At 40.2% G+C, this 16,999-nt stretch overlaps 1 protein-coding gene across 1 annotated transcript in view; it reads left to right on the top strand.

Moving 5' to 3' along the window:
- Positions 1-16,999, top strand: part of FAT4 (FAT atypical cadherin 4) — a 233,005-nt gene that overhangs the window by 150,919 nt on the left and 65,087 nt on the right. Inside the window, exons 3-4 of the mRNA XM_044302251.1 lie at positions 14,124-14,385; positions 14,660-15,010. Coding sequence (XP_044158186.1) covers positions 14,124-14,385; positions 14,660-15,010 — 613 coding nt within the window. The remainder of the gene's footprint in view (positions 1-14,123; positions 14,386-14,659; positions 15,011-16,999) is intronic.

Raw genomic sequence — 16,999 nt, forward strand, 5'->3', positions numbered from 1 at the left:
TCATTTTAGCAGTTGGCAGGGGTCTCAGCACGCAGACCCCCACTGATCTAAACCTTTGATATGTCACTATGATATATTTGATTAAAGTACAGGTCCATTTACTGTAGCGGTCACATACTGTAATACAAGAACATAGTATATAAGGCCGAAAAAAGACATTTGTCCATCCAGTTCGGCCTGTTATCCTGCAAGTTGATCCAGAGAAAGGCAAAAAAAGTGAGGTAGAAGCCAATTTTCCGCACTTAAAGGGGAAAAAATTCCTTCCCGACTCCAATCAGGCAATCAGAATAACTCCCTGGATCAACGACCCCTCTCTAGTAGCTATATCCTGTAATATTACACTCCAGAAATACATCCAGGCCCCTCTTGAATTCCTTTATTGTACTTACTATCACCACCTCCTCAGGCAGAGAGTTCCATAGTCTCACTGCTCTTACCGTAAAGAATCCTCTTCTATGTTTGTGTACAAACCTTCTTTCCTCCGGACGCAGAGGATGTCCCCTTGTCACAGTCGTGGGGATAAATAGATGATGGGAGAGATCTCTTTACTGACCCCTGATATATTTATACATAGTTATTATCTCCCCTCAGTCGTCTTTTTTCTAAAGTGAATAACAGTAATTTTGATAATCTTTCAGGGTACTGTAGTTGCCCCATTCCAGTTATTACTTTAGTTGCCGTCCTCTGAACCCTCTCCAGCTCTGCTATGTCTGCCTTGTTCACAGGAGCCAAGAACTGAACACAGTACTCCATGTGTGGTCTGACCAGTGATTTCTAAAGTGGTAGGACTATGTTCTCATCACGGGCATATATGCCCCTTTTGATGCAACCCATGAACTTATTGGCCTTGGCAGCAGCTGCCTGACACTGGTTATACTGCTTAGTTTGCTGTTTAGTAAAATTCCTCGGTCCTTTTCCATGTCAGTGTTACCCATTATTTTACCATTTAGTATGTACTAGTGACTTGCATTATTCCTTCCCATGTGCATAACCTTACATTTGTCAGTGTTAAACCTCATCTGCCACTTCTCTGCCCAAGAAGTTCCTTGGCTTTTGTTGGCAGAAATAAGGAGTTCTTAAAGGAGGTAAAAGGAAGAAAGTGTCTATTAACCAATACATGTGTGATTTTTATTTTTTTGTCTAACTATGCATGTACCATACCTTGCCTGACTACCGATTCAGCTCCTTGACTCCTGCCACAACCTTAAAATTGCTATCTGGAAAATGCACATACTCAACCAGCCCTGATCTTCGACTATATTCAGACTATACCTTTTACCTGATCCCTTGATGCTTCGCACTGGTGTCTTTGACCTCCATGGATTAGCTGCAAACTACACTAGGACTACTCCAGGAGGTAGTGACCTAGTTGGTTCCATGCAACAAAGTCCAGATATAGACGTTAAAGTATAAATACCATGGAACTGCCAGGACAATGCCCATAGGTTTAGCCGAAAATCAAACAAAATCACAAGTACAATCCTTATCTACCCCGTCACTGCTGTGGGTGGGGGAAATCGTGACACCTTCATACACATTAGATGATTGGCTGGTCCTGCCAAAATTATGGTCTTTAAAGATCAGGTAGCGGCAGAGCTGTGGCCCTATTGATCATGTGATTGCCAGAAGCTAGGAGTCTCTGTGAGCTGATAGGTCTTAGACCAAGATCAGCTCTGCAGTTACATATTACAGCCATGTAAAACCTGTCTGGGGGCTATGTCAGCCCCAGTTACAGGAGAACTGTCCCCCAAATGACAAATAAGAATAAGAAGGTAACAACAGCACTGGAAGTAGCAATATCTGAAAATTTGGTGCTTGCAATCCCAACAGACATACAATATCCTTTCTTTGTTTAGAGCGGTAGAAGTTGTTGCTGAAGTAATTATTCTTTTTCTTACTGTAAATTCATATATATGGTGCATGTATATATATATATATATGTATATATATATATATGTTTATATTGTGGGGTTTCGCTCTGGTAGGTAAGCGGGTGCAGTACAGAGGCAAAATACAAGTTTTTAACTCAAAACGTCAGTGTTTATTCACACTTGAGGCAATTGCACAAAACAGCACGTAAGTTTGCAGACACACATAGGAAAGTTCATATAACATAAGTCACCTTGCTGGCAGTTCTGCCTCCAGTAGTCCACAGCAGGCTTTAGGGGGTCTGTTTCCCCAGTGTGCGGCTCTCAGCCCTCCAGCACGGCACAAAGAAAGCCTCAGATCCCAAAAACAGAGACTGGGCTGCTGAGCCCAGCTGCTTATTTAAGGACAGCCAGGTGCTGCCAAAACCCAGAACGGCACTTTAACTCCGGTCCGGTATTTGACCTCTCCTGGCTGGAAACCAGCCCAGCCGCACATGCTGGGAGGAAAATACCTGCCTTGCCAGACACAACCCCTCACTGTGTCACAATATGTATATACAGTATGTATATATATATATATATATATATATATATATATATTAAAGAATTGATCACACAACTGCAATTGTAAAAATTGTGGATTTATTCTCAAGTGTCCATAAATATGTGAAATTTCAGCTCCTACCTTGAAAAAAGCCCCAGATGGCCACTGAAACATCATGAATTGATGGACACTTGAGAATAAATCCACGATTTTCACGACTGCAGTTGCAGTGCTGTGATCTCTTCTTCGATATATATCTCTATATATACACCATATACCGCATATTAATTTACTAAATCAGCTAGATCTTCTACCGCAACAAGGAAAGGACTATGTGTATCTGTTGGGACTGCAGGCATCTGGTCTTTTCTCCCCAATTGTGGTTTTTCTGTTTAACATTTTTGTATTATCTTTTACATCACATATTTATGTGACACCTTGGTATAAGTAGTTACTGACAGAAAGGAAGTATCAATGTGTCATTTCTTTTTTTATGGATAATAAGTCTGTGAAATGTTAATATTGTCAGCACCCAGCAGCCCTCTATTTGCCTATGTGGCTTACAGCCCTTATCTAAATAGTGTCCTTTAGGATAGTCTTGGCTAAAATAAACAGAGAGCCCGGTATGGTAGTGCATAATAAAAACACATAATACGCTTATCTGTGACACATTATAATACCTTTTTCTTCTACTTACATAGTGCAGTATTTCTATTGGTGGAATGGTAAATGCATACAGATAATATGATTTAGTCATTTAAGCACCAAGTAGGACTTGGAATTATGTTATTTTATTATTATTATCATAAAATGTTCCTACCTATTGAGAGACTTATATGGATTTAAAGGGAAGCTGTCAGCAGTTTCATGCTGCCCTAACCACAGATAGTATGAAATGCTGACAGGCTACTAAATGATAGAGAGCTATGTTTCACACTAAAGTGCTACTATGATACGGAACAAATGTAACATAGTACATAAGGCCGAAAAAAGACATGTGTCCATCCAGTTCGGCCTGTTATCCTGCAAGTTGATCCAGAGGAAGGCAAAAAAAAACTGTGAGGTAGAAGCCAATTTTCCCCACTTTAGGGGAATAAAAAAATCCTTCCCGACTCCAATCAGGCAATGAATTCCTTTATTGTACTCACCATCACCACCTCCTCAGGCAGAGAGTTCCATAGTCTCACTGCTCTTACCGTAAAGAATCCTCTTCTATGTTTGTGTACAAACCTTCTTTCCTCCAGACGCAGAGGATGTCCCCTCGTCACAGTCACCGTCCTGGGAATAAATAGATGACGGGATAGATCTCTGTACCGACCCCTGATATATTTATACATAGTTATTAGATCTCCCCTCAGTCATCTTTTTTCTAAAGTGAATAACCCTAATTTTGATAATCTTTCAGGGTACTGTAGTTGCCCCATTCCAGTTATTACTTTAGTTGCCCTCCTCTGGACCTTCTCCAAATCTCCTATGTCTGCCTTGTTTACAGGAGCCCAGAACTGTACACAGTACTCCATGTGTGGTCTGACTAGCGATTTGTAAAGTGGTAGGACTTTGTTCTTATCACGGGCATCTATGCCCCTTCTGATGCAACCCATTATCTTATTGGCCTTGGCAGCAGCTTCCTGACACTGATTTTTGCAGCTTAGTTTGCTGTTTATTAAAATTCCTAGATCCTTCTCCACGTCAGTGTTACTGAGTGTTTTACCATTTAGTATGTACGGGTGACTTGCATTATTCCTTTCCATGTGCATAACTTTACATTTGTCAGTGTTAAAGCTCATCTGCCACTTATCTGCCCAAGCTTTCAATCTATCCAGATCCCTCTGTAGTAGTATACTGTCCTCATCAGTGTAAATTACTTTACACAGTTTCGTGTCATCTGCGAAAATTGATACTTTTTACTATGCAAGCCTTCTACAAGATCATTAATAAATATATTGAAGAGGATAGGGCCCAATACTGACCCCTGAGGTACCCCACTAGTGACAGTGACCCAATCTGAGTGTGTACCGTTAATAACCACCCTCTTTTTTCTATCTTTGAGCCAGTTACTTACCCACATACAGACGTTTTCTCCCAGTCCGAGCATTCTTATTTTATATACTAACCTTTTATGTGGTACAGTGTCAAATGCTTTGGAGAAGTCCAGATATACAATATCCATTGATTCGCTGCTGTCAAGTCTAGAACTTACCTCCTCATAGAAACTGATTAAATTAGTTTGGCATGACTGATCCCTCACGAAGCCATGCTGATATGGCGTTATTTGCTCATTTCCGTTGAGATGCTCTAAGATAGCATCTCTCAGAAAACCTTCAAACAGTTTACCCACAACAGATGTAAAACTTACCGGCCTATAGTTTCCAGGCTCTGTTTTTGGACCCTTTTTGAATATTGGCACCACATTTGCCATGCGCCAATCCTGTGGGACAATCCCTGTCAGTATAGAGTCTGCAAATATCAGAAATAAGGGTCTGGCTATGACATTACTTAATTCCCTTAGGATACGGGGGTGTATGTCATTCGGTCCTGGCGATTTGTCTATTTTAATCTTTTTAAGTCGCTGATGTACTTCTTCCTGGGTCAGACAGGACACTTTTAATGGGGAATTTATTTTTACATTCTGCATGTCATCTGATAGTTTATTTTCCTCAGTGAATACAAATATTTAACAGCTTTGCTTTCTCCTCGTCGCTCTCTGCGACTCCCCCCTCATTACTCTTTAAAGGGCCGACACCTTCAGATTTATACTTTTTAACATTTATATAATTGAAGAATATTTTAGGGTTAGTTTTACTCTCTTTGGCAATTAATCTCTTGGTCTCTAGTTTGGCCGCTTTTATTTGTTTTTTACATGTTCTATTTTTTTCCTTATAGTTTTTCAGTGCTTCCGTGCTACCCTCCTGTTTTAGTGATTTATATGCTTTCTTTTTGTCATTTATTGCTTTCTTTACAGTTCTATTTATCCACATTGGTTTCTTTTTGTTCCTTAACCTTTTATTCCCATACGGTATGTACCTCTCACAATGAGATTTTAGGATGTTTTTAAAGATATCCCATTTTGTGGCTGTATTTTTATTTTTGAGGACTTTGTCCCAGTTAGTTCGGCCTATGGCCTCTCTAAGTTGGCTGAATTTAGCTTTTTTGAAGTTTGGTATGTTTGTTCCTCCCTGTAGACGCTCTTTTGAATGATAATTTGAAGGTTATTACTTTATGGTCACTATTTCCCAGGTGTCCCCCAACCGGCACGTCTGTTGTTCTGTCAGGCCTATTAGTTAATACTAAGTCCAGTATGGCCGTCCCTGAACCAGTTGGGAGAGGTAATTGTCTTTGGTTATTGCCAAGAACCTGTTTCCCTTATGAGATATACAAGTCTATATCTGGGTAATTGAAGTCCCCCATAATAACCACCTCTTTATGATTTGCCGCCTCATCTATCTCGTTAAGTAGTAGATTTTCTGTGGACTCTGGTATATTAGGTGGTTTATAGTAAACTCCTATTAGTACTTTATTGTTGTTTTTAGCTCCATGTATCTCTACCCACAGTGACTCCACATGTTCATGTACCTCACTTATATCTTCACGGAGTGTGGGCTTTAGACAAGACTTTACATAAAGGCAAACCCCTCCCCCTCTCCGGATTTGACGATCCTTTCAAAACAGACTGTAACCTTGTACATTAACTGCCCAGTCATAGCTATCATCCAGCCATGTCTCAGTTATTCCCACTATGTCATAGTTCTCCTCACACATCACTAATTCCAGCTCCCCAATTTTATTAGTCAGGCTTCTGGCATTAGTATACATACATTTGAGAGGTTTATGTATATTTTTTACCCTACACCTTTCCTTCTGAACTGTTCTAGTCCCTCCTTCCATTCCTCCCCCAGTCCTACTACATTGCCCCCGGTCTCTATCTGCCCTATCTTTCCCTCCTATAATGTAATTTTCCTCCCCCCCAGTCCCTAGTTTAAACACTCCTCCAACCTTCTAGCCATCTTTCTCCCCAGCACAGCTGCCCCTTCCCCATTGAGGGGCAGCCCGTCCCTACGATAGAGCCTGTAGCCGATAAAGAAGTCGTCCCAGTTCTCCAGGAACCCAAACCCCTCCTTCCTACACCAGTTCTTGAGCCACTTGTTAATCTCCCTAATCTCCCGCTGCCTTTCTTGTGTGACTCGTGGTACAGGCCATATTTCGGAAAATACTACCTTTGAGGTCCTTGCCCTAAGCTTTTGACCTAAATCCCTGAGATCATTTTTAAGGACTCTCCACCTACCTCTAACTTTGTCATTGGTTCCGATATGGACCATGACCGCTGGATATTCTCCAGCCCCTCCCAGTAATCTGTCAACCCGATCAGCGATGTGTCGAACTCTAGCGCCAGGAAGACAGCACACTGTTCGGCGATCACGGTCTTTGTGACAGATTTCCCTATCTGTTCCCCTAATAATGGAGTCTTGGACTACCAGCACCTGTCTGGCCTGCCCTGCTCTCCTGGTTCCCTGCTTACTGGAGCTGCCATTCCCCTGACTGGCAGAGGAAGTGTCCGGCTGCTGCAGTGCCGTCCCTGGACTGACATCCCTCTCATCTGCCAAACGTGAAAACTTGTTGGGGTGTTTTAGATCAGGGCTAGCCTCCCTGACACTCTTCCCTCTACCCCGCTTTCTAACTGTTAGGCTACTTTCACACTAGCGTTCGTCGGTCCGCTCGTGAGCTCCGTTTGAAGGGGCTCACGAGCGGACCCGAACGCAGCCGTCCAGCCCTGATGCAGTCTGAATGGAGCGGATCCGCTCAGACTGCATCAGTCTGGCGGCGTTCAGCCTCCGCTCCGCTCGCCTCCGCACGGACAGGCGGACAGCTGAACGCTGCTTGCAGCGTTCGGGTGTCCGCCTGGCCGTGCGGAGGCGTGCGGATCCGTCCAGACTTACAATGTAAGTCAATGGGGACGGATCCGTTTGAAGATGCCACAATATGGCTCAATCTTCAGGCGGATCCGTCCCCCATTGACTTTACATTGAAAGTCTGGACGGATCCGTACGAGGCTATTTTCACACTTAGCTTTTATATGCTAAAATAATGCAGACGGATCTGTTCTGAACGGAGCCTCCGTCTGCATTATTATGATCGGATCCGTTCAGAACGGATCCGATCGAACGCTAGTGTGAAAGTAGCCTTACCCAGCTAGCTACGTCACTTTTCTCAGCCTCCTCTCTGTCACCCTCCCCCTCATCTACCCCAAAGAGTGCTTGCTCGGTGAGAAGCAAACTCTTTTGCAAATTTTCAATGCCTCTCAGTGTTGCAACTTGCCCGTTTAGAGACTCGATTTGCGATTCCAAACGGGTAATTTGCTCATATCTTGAACAAAGATATACACCCTTGAACGGCAGTTCCAGGACTGCATACATCATGCAAGATGTGCACTGGACTGCGTTGTCAATTGTGCAACACATACTAAATGGGGATTACAACAGTAAAAAAGTAAAACAGTATATATGATTTAGAATTAGACCCTGTCTGCTGTAGTTGAAGGACTACGTAAAATTAATCCAACAACACACAAGGAAATTATATCCAACCTTAGTTTCCAACGCCTTTTCTTAAACTCCTTTATTTTTTACTCCACTTAATAAGAAGCCCACTTAGTAGAGCAAGCCTCAGGAAGAGCAAGCTCAGGGAGTTTAGTGGTTCAATTTATAGCACCTGGTTGCCCAGGCCACTTCCCTTAATCAAGCAGAGAAAAACAAATGGGTTTAAATGGCAACACCCAGCAGAGGAAAAAAATAATAATTGAGAGTTTTAAATGGAAGTACTAAAATGCAAAAACTTAACGTTCAAGGATGTGATTTTGAAAAGATACAAACACTGGGAGAGGTGTCTACTGGGTGGCACTACTGTAGCTCCTCCCCACAAATAGGCAGAGACTTGTCAGCCAGGCTGGGCTAGGAGAACCTGGTGGGAACCAACCCACCCAGTGAACACGTCTCCTCATGCCCAACATTATTGGGGTCATTTATCAAACTGATGTAAAGTAGAACTGGCTTAGTTGCCCATAGCAACCAATTAGATTACACCTTTCATTGTTGGCTGCTCCTTTGGAAAATGAAAGGTGGAATCTGATTGGTTGCTATGGGCAACTAAGCCAGTTCTACTTTACACCAGTTTGATAAATGACCCCATATGTTTTCTCTGAAACTCTGCAGAGTAAAACAGTTTTTTGTAATGAGGGAACTTGCCTGTATTTCATGCTGCCGGATCGGTTTTGTGTTAAACTTTTCTCTAAATAGACACTGCCTGAAATGAATGTAATCTCACCAAAATCTTTGGGATGGAGTAATACAAATGTTCCTTCCCATTCAAGTGAGCCATTTTATTACACCTGCTTGCCACTGCAATGTTGACAGCCTCAACCAATAACCATTGTCTGACTGTAATATGCAGTCATGAAGATTTTTTTTCCCAAGGCCAAGTTGGACACTGTATAAGAATTAGGAAAATAAAATTTCTGAAAATGTTTAAATATTATTATATAATAAATATATTCACAAATACCTTCCATTAGTTAGAATGGCTTGTTTTGTCTAGGGAGCAATCAGCAGGGGTAATAAAATGGCTGCTTTCCTATCAGTACACACAAAACCTGTCCTAATCACACAGGAGCACAAGTTACTTCAGAAGCTATTGAGCTGCTTCATCCTCTGATGATGCTAGAAAGTATCAAAAAGTTAAGAAGTTGTCATTCCTATGATTTCTAACAGGTCGACCAGTTCAGAATATGAGCTTTATATATTGTCTGAAGTATTGTATGAAAGTAATTCCATTATTATTTCATTACTCTGGAACTCCTAAATTTATATATATATATATATATATATATATATATATATATGTTGTAGTATATTTGTATTGTTCATTCTCAGCTTTGGCATGATTTTGATATGAATAGACAGCCAATACCCAAGATGTCACTGAGGACAGAGATCACAGTAATTGCCTGAATAAGATGAATAGATTGCTGCATCAACTGAATAGGCATTAGTTGTTGCATTTAATACATCATCTACTTAAATCTCATAAATGAAATGTTACTTCAAAACAGCCTTGGGGAAAGTAGTGTAGCATGAATGCTTCTCTTCAGGCAGAACTAGCTCAAATGTTTACACCAGAATTTACTTGTATTCATGCATCGAGTACTTCAAGTAATTATATGCTTGAGTAAACAATATTTGACCTGATAGGTGTTCATCTCTTCTAACGTCTCAAAAAAATGGTCACAACTCATTTTACTCCATTTGATTTGTGACTATGATGCTCTGACTACAATTTGATTTCTGGATGGCACTTTACTTGGTATTTGGATCAAATCAATGAAATGATATAACTCTAAGCTCCTGGATCCATGGCAGCATCTTTAAAAGACCATCAACCACCATGTGCCATTTATAATACTGGATTATTCTTAAATAGCACAAGGGCTTTTGGGCCTTCACACCGGCCAAATCTGATAGTGCTACCTCTGCACCTGTATCTTTTCACCTAGATAACATCACTTATGTTCTGTATATAATATAAGAACTACTCACCTTCTAACTTGGGTGATGCAAAACAGCAGCAAATAAATATTGCTGGTTGGAGCCAAATAATTAGCAATAATTAGTTATGGCAGTTAATGGATTTATAGCAAAATTCCTAAAGTCTATGGCAGAACAAGAATTAATGTTTGCAACCTTTGTTGTTTAGGGCAGTATAGGAGTTTATGTCTTCATTCCTGGCAGTTTAGAGCGGTGTATCCCTGGTTGCCTGGGGTTTATTGTCACTATCCCTTGTGGTCTAGGGCAAAGACAGTGTTAATCTTGCACACCTGGTGTCCAGTGTTTGCTCACCTCTCCAGTCTCCAGCATTGTCCCTGTAATAGAAAGGCTGAGGCCAGAATGGAGAAACATGTCCCCACTCACACATGTGGCTAGCTACAGTATGTCCCCCTTACACAGACATCTGCCCATGACCCTATCTCTCTCACAAGCTACTCCCTATGCCTCTTTCTCTCACAGACTGCTCCCCATGCCACCCTCTGTTACACAGACTGCTCCCTATGCACCCTCCTTTACACAGACTACTCTCCATGCCCATACCTCTCTCACTACCTGCTCCTATGGTCACCTCTCTCACACACACTTCTCCCATTTCCCCTTGTCTCACACTGCTCTTCTCTCTCACAGACTGCTCCTCATGGTCCCTTCCTCTCTTACAGACTACTAACCTCCTCCACACATAATGCTCATTTTGACCCTTTAATACACTGTCTTCCTGCTTGCTTCCATGTGTCCATAGCAGACACTTAAACACTGAAGGTTTAGCTCCCTGTTTCCTCCCTGCACTGATTTTAGCTAGGAGGACATGGAGTTTATAGAGAGAACTGTGCAGCTGTAACTGTAAAGTTCTCTCTAAGATCAAGGAGAACCCTTCTATGGTATCTTGCCTGATCACCAGGATGTTTGCATGGTAGCACATTGTCCCTGAGAAGGAAGAATTTGTAAGCTGCATGACCTTTTCTGGCCCATAAACCACACAAATCTGTGAATATTATTGTATCATATAATTATATTTCCAGAAATCGGGTATTATAGGTATTTCCTAGTGTGAATGTTTTAGTATACCTTCCCCATTCTCTTTTATGTTAAAAAGTGTCATAGGGATATAATGTAATAGAGTAATGAAGTATTGTCTAAGCCCTTTGCAAATCAAGTTGATAACAGTGAGAGGCCACCATATATTACATACTGTATAAGTTATTTTTTTAATTATTTAAATTACTTAGTGTATTGATTTTTTAAATAGAACTAGGTCGGTGTTAACTTTGCTGAATTATACAGATCTTTTCTGTGTGTAACTTCACACTTAATATTTAACATGACTTCATGATTATTGTTAGTTTATTTTATGATACATGAATGTTCTTTAGATAGTAATAGTGATATTAGTTACTGAAAATATCAGACAAAAACCATCATCCATTTTGGCAAGGTTTGATAAAACATTAATCATTTATAAATTTGATGTTACTAATATTCTTTAGGGATTGATTCTTAAAGTAGAGATTTCTATATTACTATCATTTTGAATTAACATAAATTCCATGTTATTCCAATTTTTTGTTTGCATGCAATTCAACAGCATAATAGAAAGTGACCGTTCAAAATGTTTCTATCATTTGTAAGTTTATATTACATGATATCAGTCCCACATCCAAAGATGAGTCAACAAATAATGAAAAATGTTAATTGATTTATTTTTTTACATCTGTTTATAATTATAATAACAACCAAGACTATGACCTTTTACATCCACGGAATTCCTTTGTTAATTGTTTAAAAGAATAAAGAAACAGTAATGATGCTATATAGCATTTTACATTATTTACATTGCACATCTTCCTCTGTGAACGCTTATGCAAAGGCAGTTAAGATTGAAACTGACTTTGCATATGCCTGAATTAAAATAAAGCAGATGAGCTATTCATAAAATCATCCTGTAATTGTAAGGGTCCATTAACACATCCGCAATTCCATTCCACGACGTGCGGCCCCGATCTGGAATTGCGGACCCGCACTTCCGGGTCTGCAATTCCGATCCTGAAAAAAATAGAACATGTCCTATTCTTGTCCGCAATAGCGAACGAGAATAGGCATATTCTCTTAGTGCCGGCAATGTGTGGTTCGCAAAATGCGGAACGCACATTGCCGCTGTCTGTGTTTTGCGGATCCGTGGATCCACAAAACACACACGGATGTGTGAATAGACCCTTAGAGTAAAAGTTTTTCTTTTTTTATACTTTTCTGGGACTCAGATCGGTGGGGATCCAATACCCAGAACTGCCATGATCAGCTGGTTCTAACAGCTTTCAGTATCAGAAACTATACACTTGATGGACAGCTCCATTATCTGTATACTTTCCAGCGCCCCTGTACATCATTAGATTGGTCATCAATATCTAAGAACCAGAACTCATCTCATATATTGGTAGCATATCGCTAGGATATGCCATCAATGTCAGATAGGTGCGGTCCCACCTCCGGGACCTGCTCCTGTCTCCAGAATGGGGCTACCAAAGTGAAGCAGAGCACACTACACACGTGCTTCTCCATTCATCGCTAGGGGAGATCAGAAAATAGCAGAGTGAGACCCCTCAGCTAGAGGTGAATGGAGAGTGCACAGGGTCTGACTGGCAATAGACCCTATAGGGAAATTTCCCGGTGGGCTGATTGCACAAGGGGCCACCCAAGCCCTCCTCCCAGATGCTCTGCTTTAATTAATGTTAGGCGCATCAGGTACTTATGTACCTGGCTGGGGGCAGAAAGTGTCCTCTTGCATTCAACTGTATTGCCGTATTGCAGCTGAGACGGCAGTATTTTATGCTGGATTGTGGTATTTGGATCTATTGGGGCCGGATTTTGTGCTGCACTACAGTATTGCTGACCCTGCCATCTGTCAATCGGGACCCGTCTACAACATAATAATAATAATAATAATAATAATAAAAAAATTGATTTATATAGCGCCACCATATTCGGCAGCGCTTTACAAATTCATAGGGTTCATGTATGAAACAAAAGTTTCTGGCTAATATGCAACTAAAACACTAGGAGCCAGGGCCCTGCTCGCAAGAGCTTACAACATGCGGCCACTTTTAGTTTATTGTTTTCCAGGGCCACGTTAAGCTCCCAGTCCGCCCCTGAGAGTGCACTACACAAGCACGGTCCTCTCTCCATTTACTTTATGGGCTATTTTCAGAACTCCCATAGCGGTGAACAGAGGTTGGCCGTGCATGCGTGGCTGCTCTCCATTCATCTTGTTGGCTCTGTTTTGAAAATAGGAGCAGATTCCAGAGGTGGGGCTCGCACCTAGCTGATATTGATGGCATACCAATATGCCATCAGTGTATGAGATAAGGCAACCCCTTTAAGGTGCAAAAGTTGCACTGATACATGCGACTTTCTCTTGGAGATTCTTCAGTTCAAAGCCTGTAGATGCAAAATGACTGGTGTCAGAAATTAATAAAGAGCCACATAGTATAATACAAAACAGTAATCTCAGTAAACAGTATCTCCCTTATTTTATTGAACCTTAAAAAAAACATTAGCACTTTGTCATATTTATAGACAAATTGATCTGGAGAGTGGACTACCATACATTAGTCAGCCAGAGCTTCCAGTACACAAGGCCTTCTTGTGTCTATTGGAAAGTCAGGCCATCAGTGGCATTGCTTAAGATCCCTCTTCAAGATAAAGCTTTGCATTTCTGAAATATGACTGTTTTCCAACGTATGTTGAATGAAATTTCATATACAATCAGCCAGAAGTGACTGTTCTATTGAGAGAACCATAAAAGTACTTTCAATATGAGGATTAGAAATATAAATTTACAGTACAATGTGTAGATTAAGAAGGCAAGCACTTTAATTTAATCATGCAGATCTTTTGAATATTAATATAAATTGTCCACTGGTTCCTAAAGATATTGCTCATATTCTATGGTCTAATTTTAGAGTTTAGTTTTTTTAAATGTTTAGTTACATAATTTAAATTAGTTTCCTTTTTATTCCTAATAGCTTTTCCATCTTCATTTCATTCACTTCTGTTTTACCCACCTTCTACATATATCCAGTCCACTCCTTTCTCTGATCCAAAAATCTGTTAATTCTCTTTTAGGGTCCCAACGCCCTGGTAACATACACAATTATTAGTGGCGCTGATGACAGTTTCCGTATTGACCCACAGTCAGGAGATTTGATTGCCACCAAACGCTTGGACAGAGAACGCCGCTCTAAGTATTCCCTGTTGGTCAGGGCCGATGATGGCCTTCAGTCTTCAGATATGAGAATTAATATCACAATAAGTGATGTCAACGATCACATCCCAAAATTCACCCGAGCCGTCTATTCATTTGATGTAGCTGAGGACACAATGCCAGGTAAGCGAAATGTGGAAACGTTTTGGCTTTTTATGAGAGCATTTACGATGTGGTGTGTGTTATTGCCAAAGGACCTTACAAGGACCAAAAATATAGCCATGTAAATTCACCCTTTGCCCCCGCTACCTACAGCTGAAAAATAATTTTAGGTGACACAGATTTTGAATTGATCCACATGGCTACTAGATCTAAATAATGTTACATTTCCTTTCATTTGTCTAGTAATTTTATTTGATTTTTTTGACATTTTTCTATCCATTTTTTTAATAAACAGGTTCCATTGTAGCTGCAATATTGGCCACAGATGATGATTCTGGTATTAATGGAGAAATCACCTACGCTGTCACCGATGATGATGAGGATGGCATGTTCTTTTTGAATCCTGTAACTGGAGTATTTAACGTAACACGTGCACTGGATTTTGAAATACAGCAGTATTACATTCTCACTGTGTGTGCCCAAGATGGCGGAGGACAATCATCATGTGTTAGAGTCTATTTTAATATTTTGGATATCAATGACAATCCCCCAGTCTTCAGCTTGAGTTCCTATAGTACTTCCGTAATGGAAAATTTACCGATTGGATCAACAATTCTGACATTCAATGTTACGGATGCTGATGAAGGTATGCAATTTTTCTTCTACCTTTTTATACTACTTTCATTACATCTAATGCACCCTTATATAGACAAGACGCTTCTTTTAGTCAATATCTGCTGCCAAGCATTCCTGGTTATGTGGCATTTTTAAATCCAGAATGTATTATATATTTTCTTATTAAATAAAGTTACCGAAAAAACTTGCTAGTGGTGAGTAATTAAGGGTTGCACAGTTCACTGTACACTGTATAGTTTGGTTGCAGATTGTAATCTTGCAGGGCTTGCGTCCAGTATAAGGAGCCAAACATCTTGTTTTAATGTCATTTTGTACTTTGACAGTGCCTGATAATTACAAAAATTGATGGAATAATTATATGGCTTGCTTGCATGGCCGGGTGCATAAAGTTTTGGTTTTGTTTAGGTGTCCAAAGATCACACTGTGAAAAGGTAACAGATTACCTGAAAGGAACCTAAACAAGCACACAAAATTATAGATCTATATAAAAGCCATAATTGTCTTAATAAACAGCTTATCTCTGTGATTTTCTATTAGGCTCTGTAGACCCTTCCATTACGATTCTCATTTTTCATTATTAATGGAGCCTTGACAGCTTTGGCAAATAAGTAGTAAAACCGAATCTAATCCTGATGGATCCAATTGAAGAGGTTCAACAGGTTTCTTCAGAGTGTTTTTAACAGCAAAACTGGCACTGAAGACTACACCATTTTTGCAATCAACAGTAGTGTGCACAGTGCCTTACAGTTCAGATGTGACCATGTCAATGATTGCTCAGCGTTTGCTTGGTCTTCCTGTGTTTATACGGGCTACCTCTGGGTACCCTAATTAATTTCTACAATCCTCAAATATGCTGAGGTTGATTGCAATTCACTGAAAATGACTTAAAATTGACCACATATCACTAAAAAAAGAGGCCATACTCACTAATACAAGGTGAGTCCCAATGGTATATGATGGTGGATGCTTTGGTGGAAAGTAATGATAAATAGCCACCCACACGCCTATCTTCCATGAGTGGATGGGCGTTTAGTATTCCAAATGCACACAGATAAGAATTAGAATCACATGGTTACATGTAGTGCTCCATGCTGGCTAACAGCTTATTGGTCATGCCCATACAACTTTATTAGGCATGCTGATCCACCACCACTGCAAGTACACCCAAGATGTACCGACACCTCATTACCCCCTCAAGATGTTTAGGTTGATAGATTTTCAGTAAAAGCTAATCCAAATATATAAATGTCCGAGATTAAAGAATATAATGAAGTTGGGGTCCCACTGGAGATGGTGGAGTAGTAAAACTGTGTTGGGAATGACTATAGACAACTGGGATCCTGCTGTATTGGATGGATTTCATTTTTATGCTAAAACAGCTACTAGGAAGGTTGGGAATACATTATTCTCAATATTAAGCACTTTGCAACTAGTATGATGATTTACATAAAATGAAGATTGTTTACTTAGATGATTTCTAGTATTTATCTTCAGCAATATGCTAAGTACTCCTGTTACCATGACGAGCGACTCAGACAAAACACTTGAATCGCAGTAGGAGTAAATCAAACTCCTATCTTTCTCCCATATGCTATTGAATGTAAAAGTGCAATTAAAGGTTTCATATACTAATTGTTTTAATTAGTCTGTATATCATGTCTTGATGCCAAATGCATATCCTTATCCTTATAAAAATGCCTTTATCCTTAGAATGTTTATCCTTCGCATTCAAAAAGGATTATAGAGATCTTGTCAAGTCTCTTAAAATGCTGCTATTAATAACAAACGTCAGCATATAATACATTCCAATAAATAACTCTAAACCAGCCATTACTGAGTGCAAAACGGTCAGACTTCCAAAACATGGTAAAAAATCTGAGGATATCGGCGGGTCTTAGACATATCAGACACGGTTTATCTGTTAGAGAAATCAAGGGATCACACAGAAAAAAAATCCACCTTGTTCTTTACTTTCTCAGATGGCAACCATTGGCTAAGG

Source organism: Bufo gargarizans, chromosome 1, assembly GCF_014858855.1.
Source record: "Bufo gargarizans isolate SCDJY-AF-19 chromosome 1, ASM1485885v1, whole genome shotgun sequence".
Classification (NCBI taxonomy): domain Eukaryota; kingdom Metazoa; phylum Chordata; class Amphibia; order Anura; family Bufonidae; genus Bufo; species Bufo gargarizans.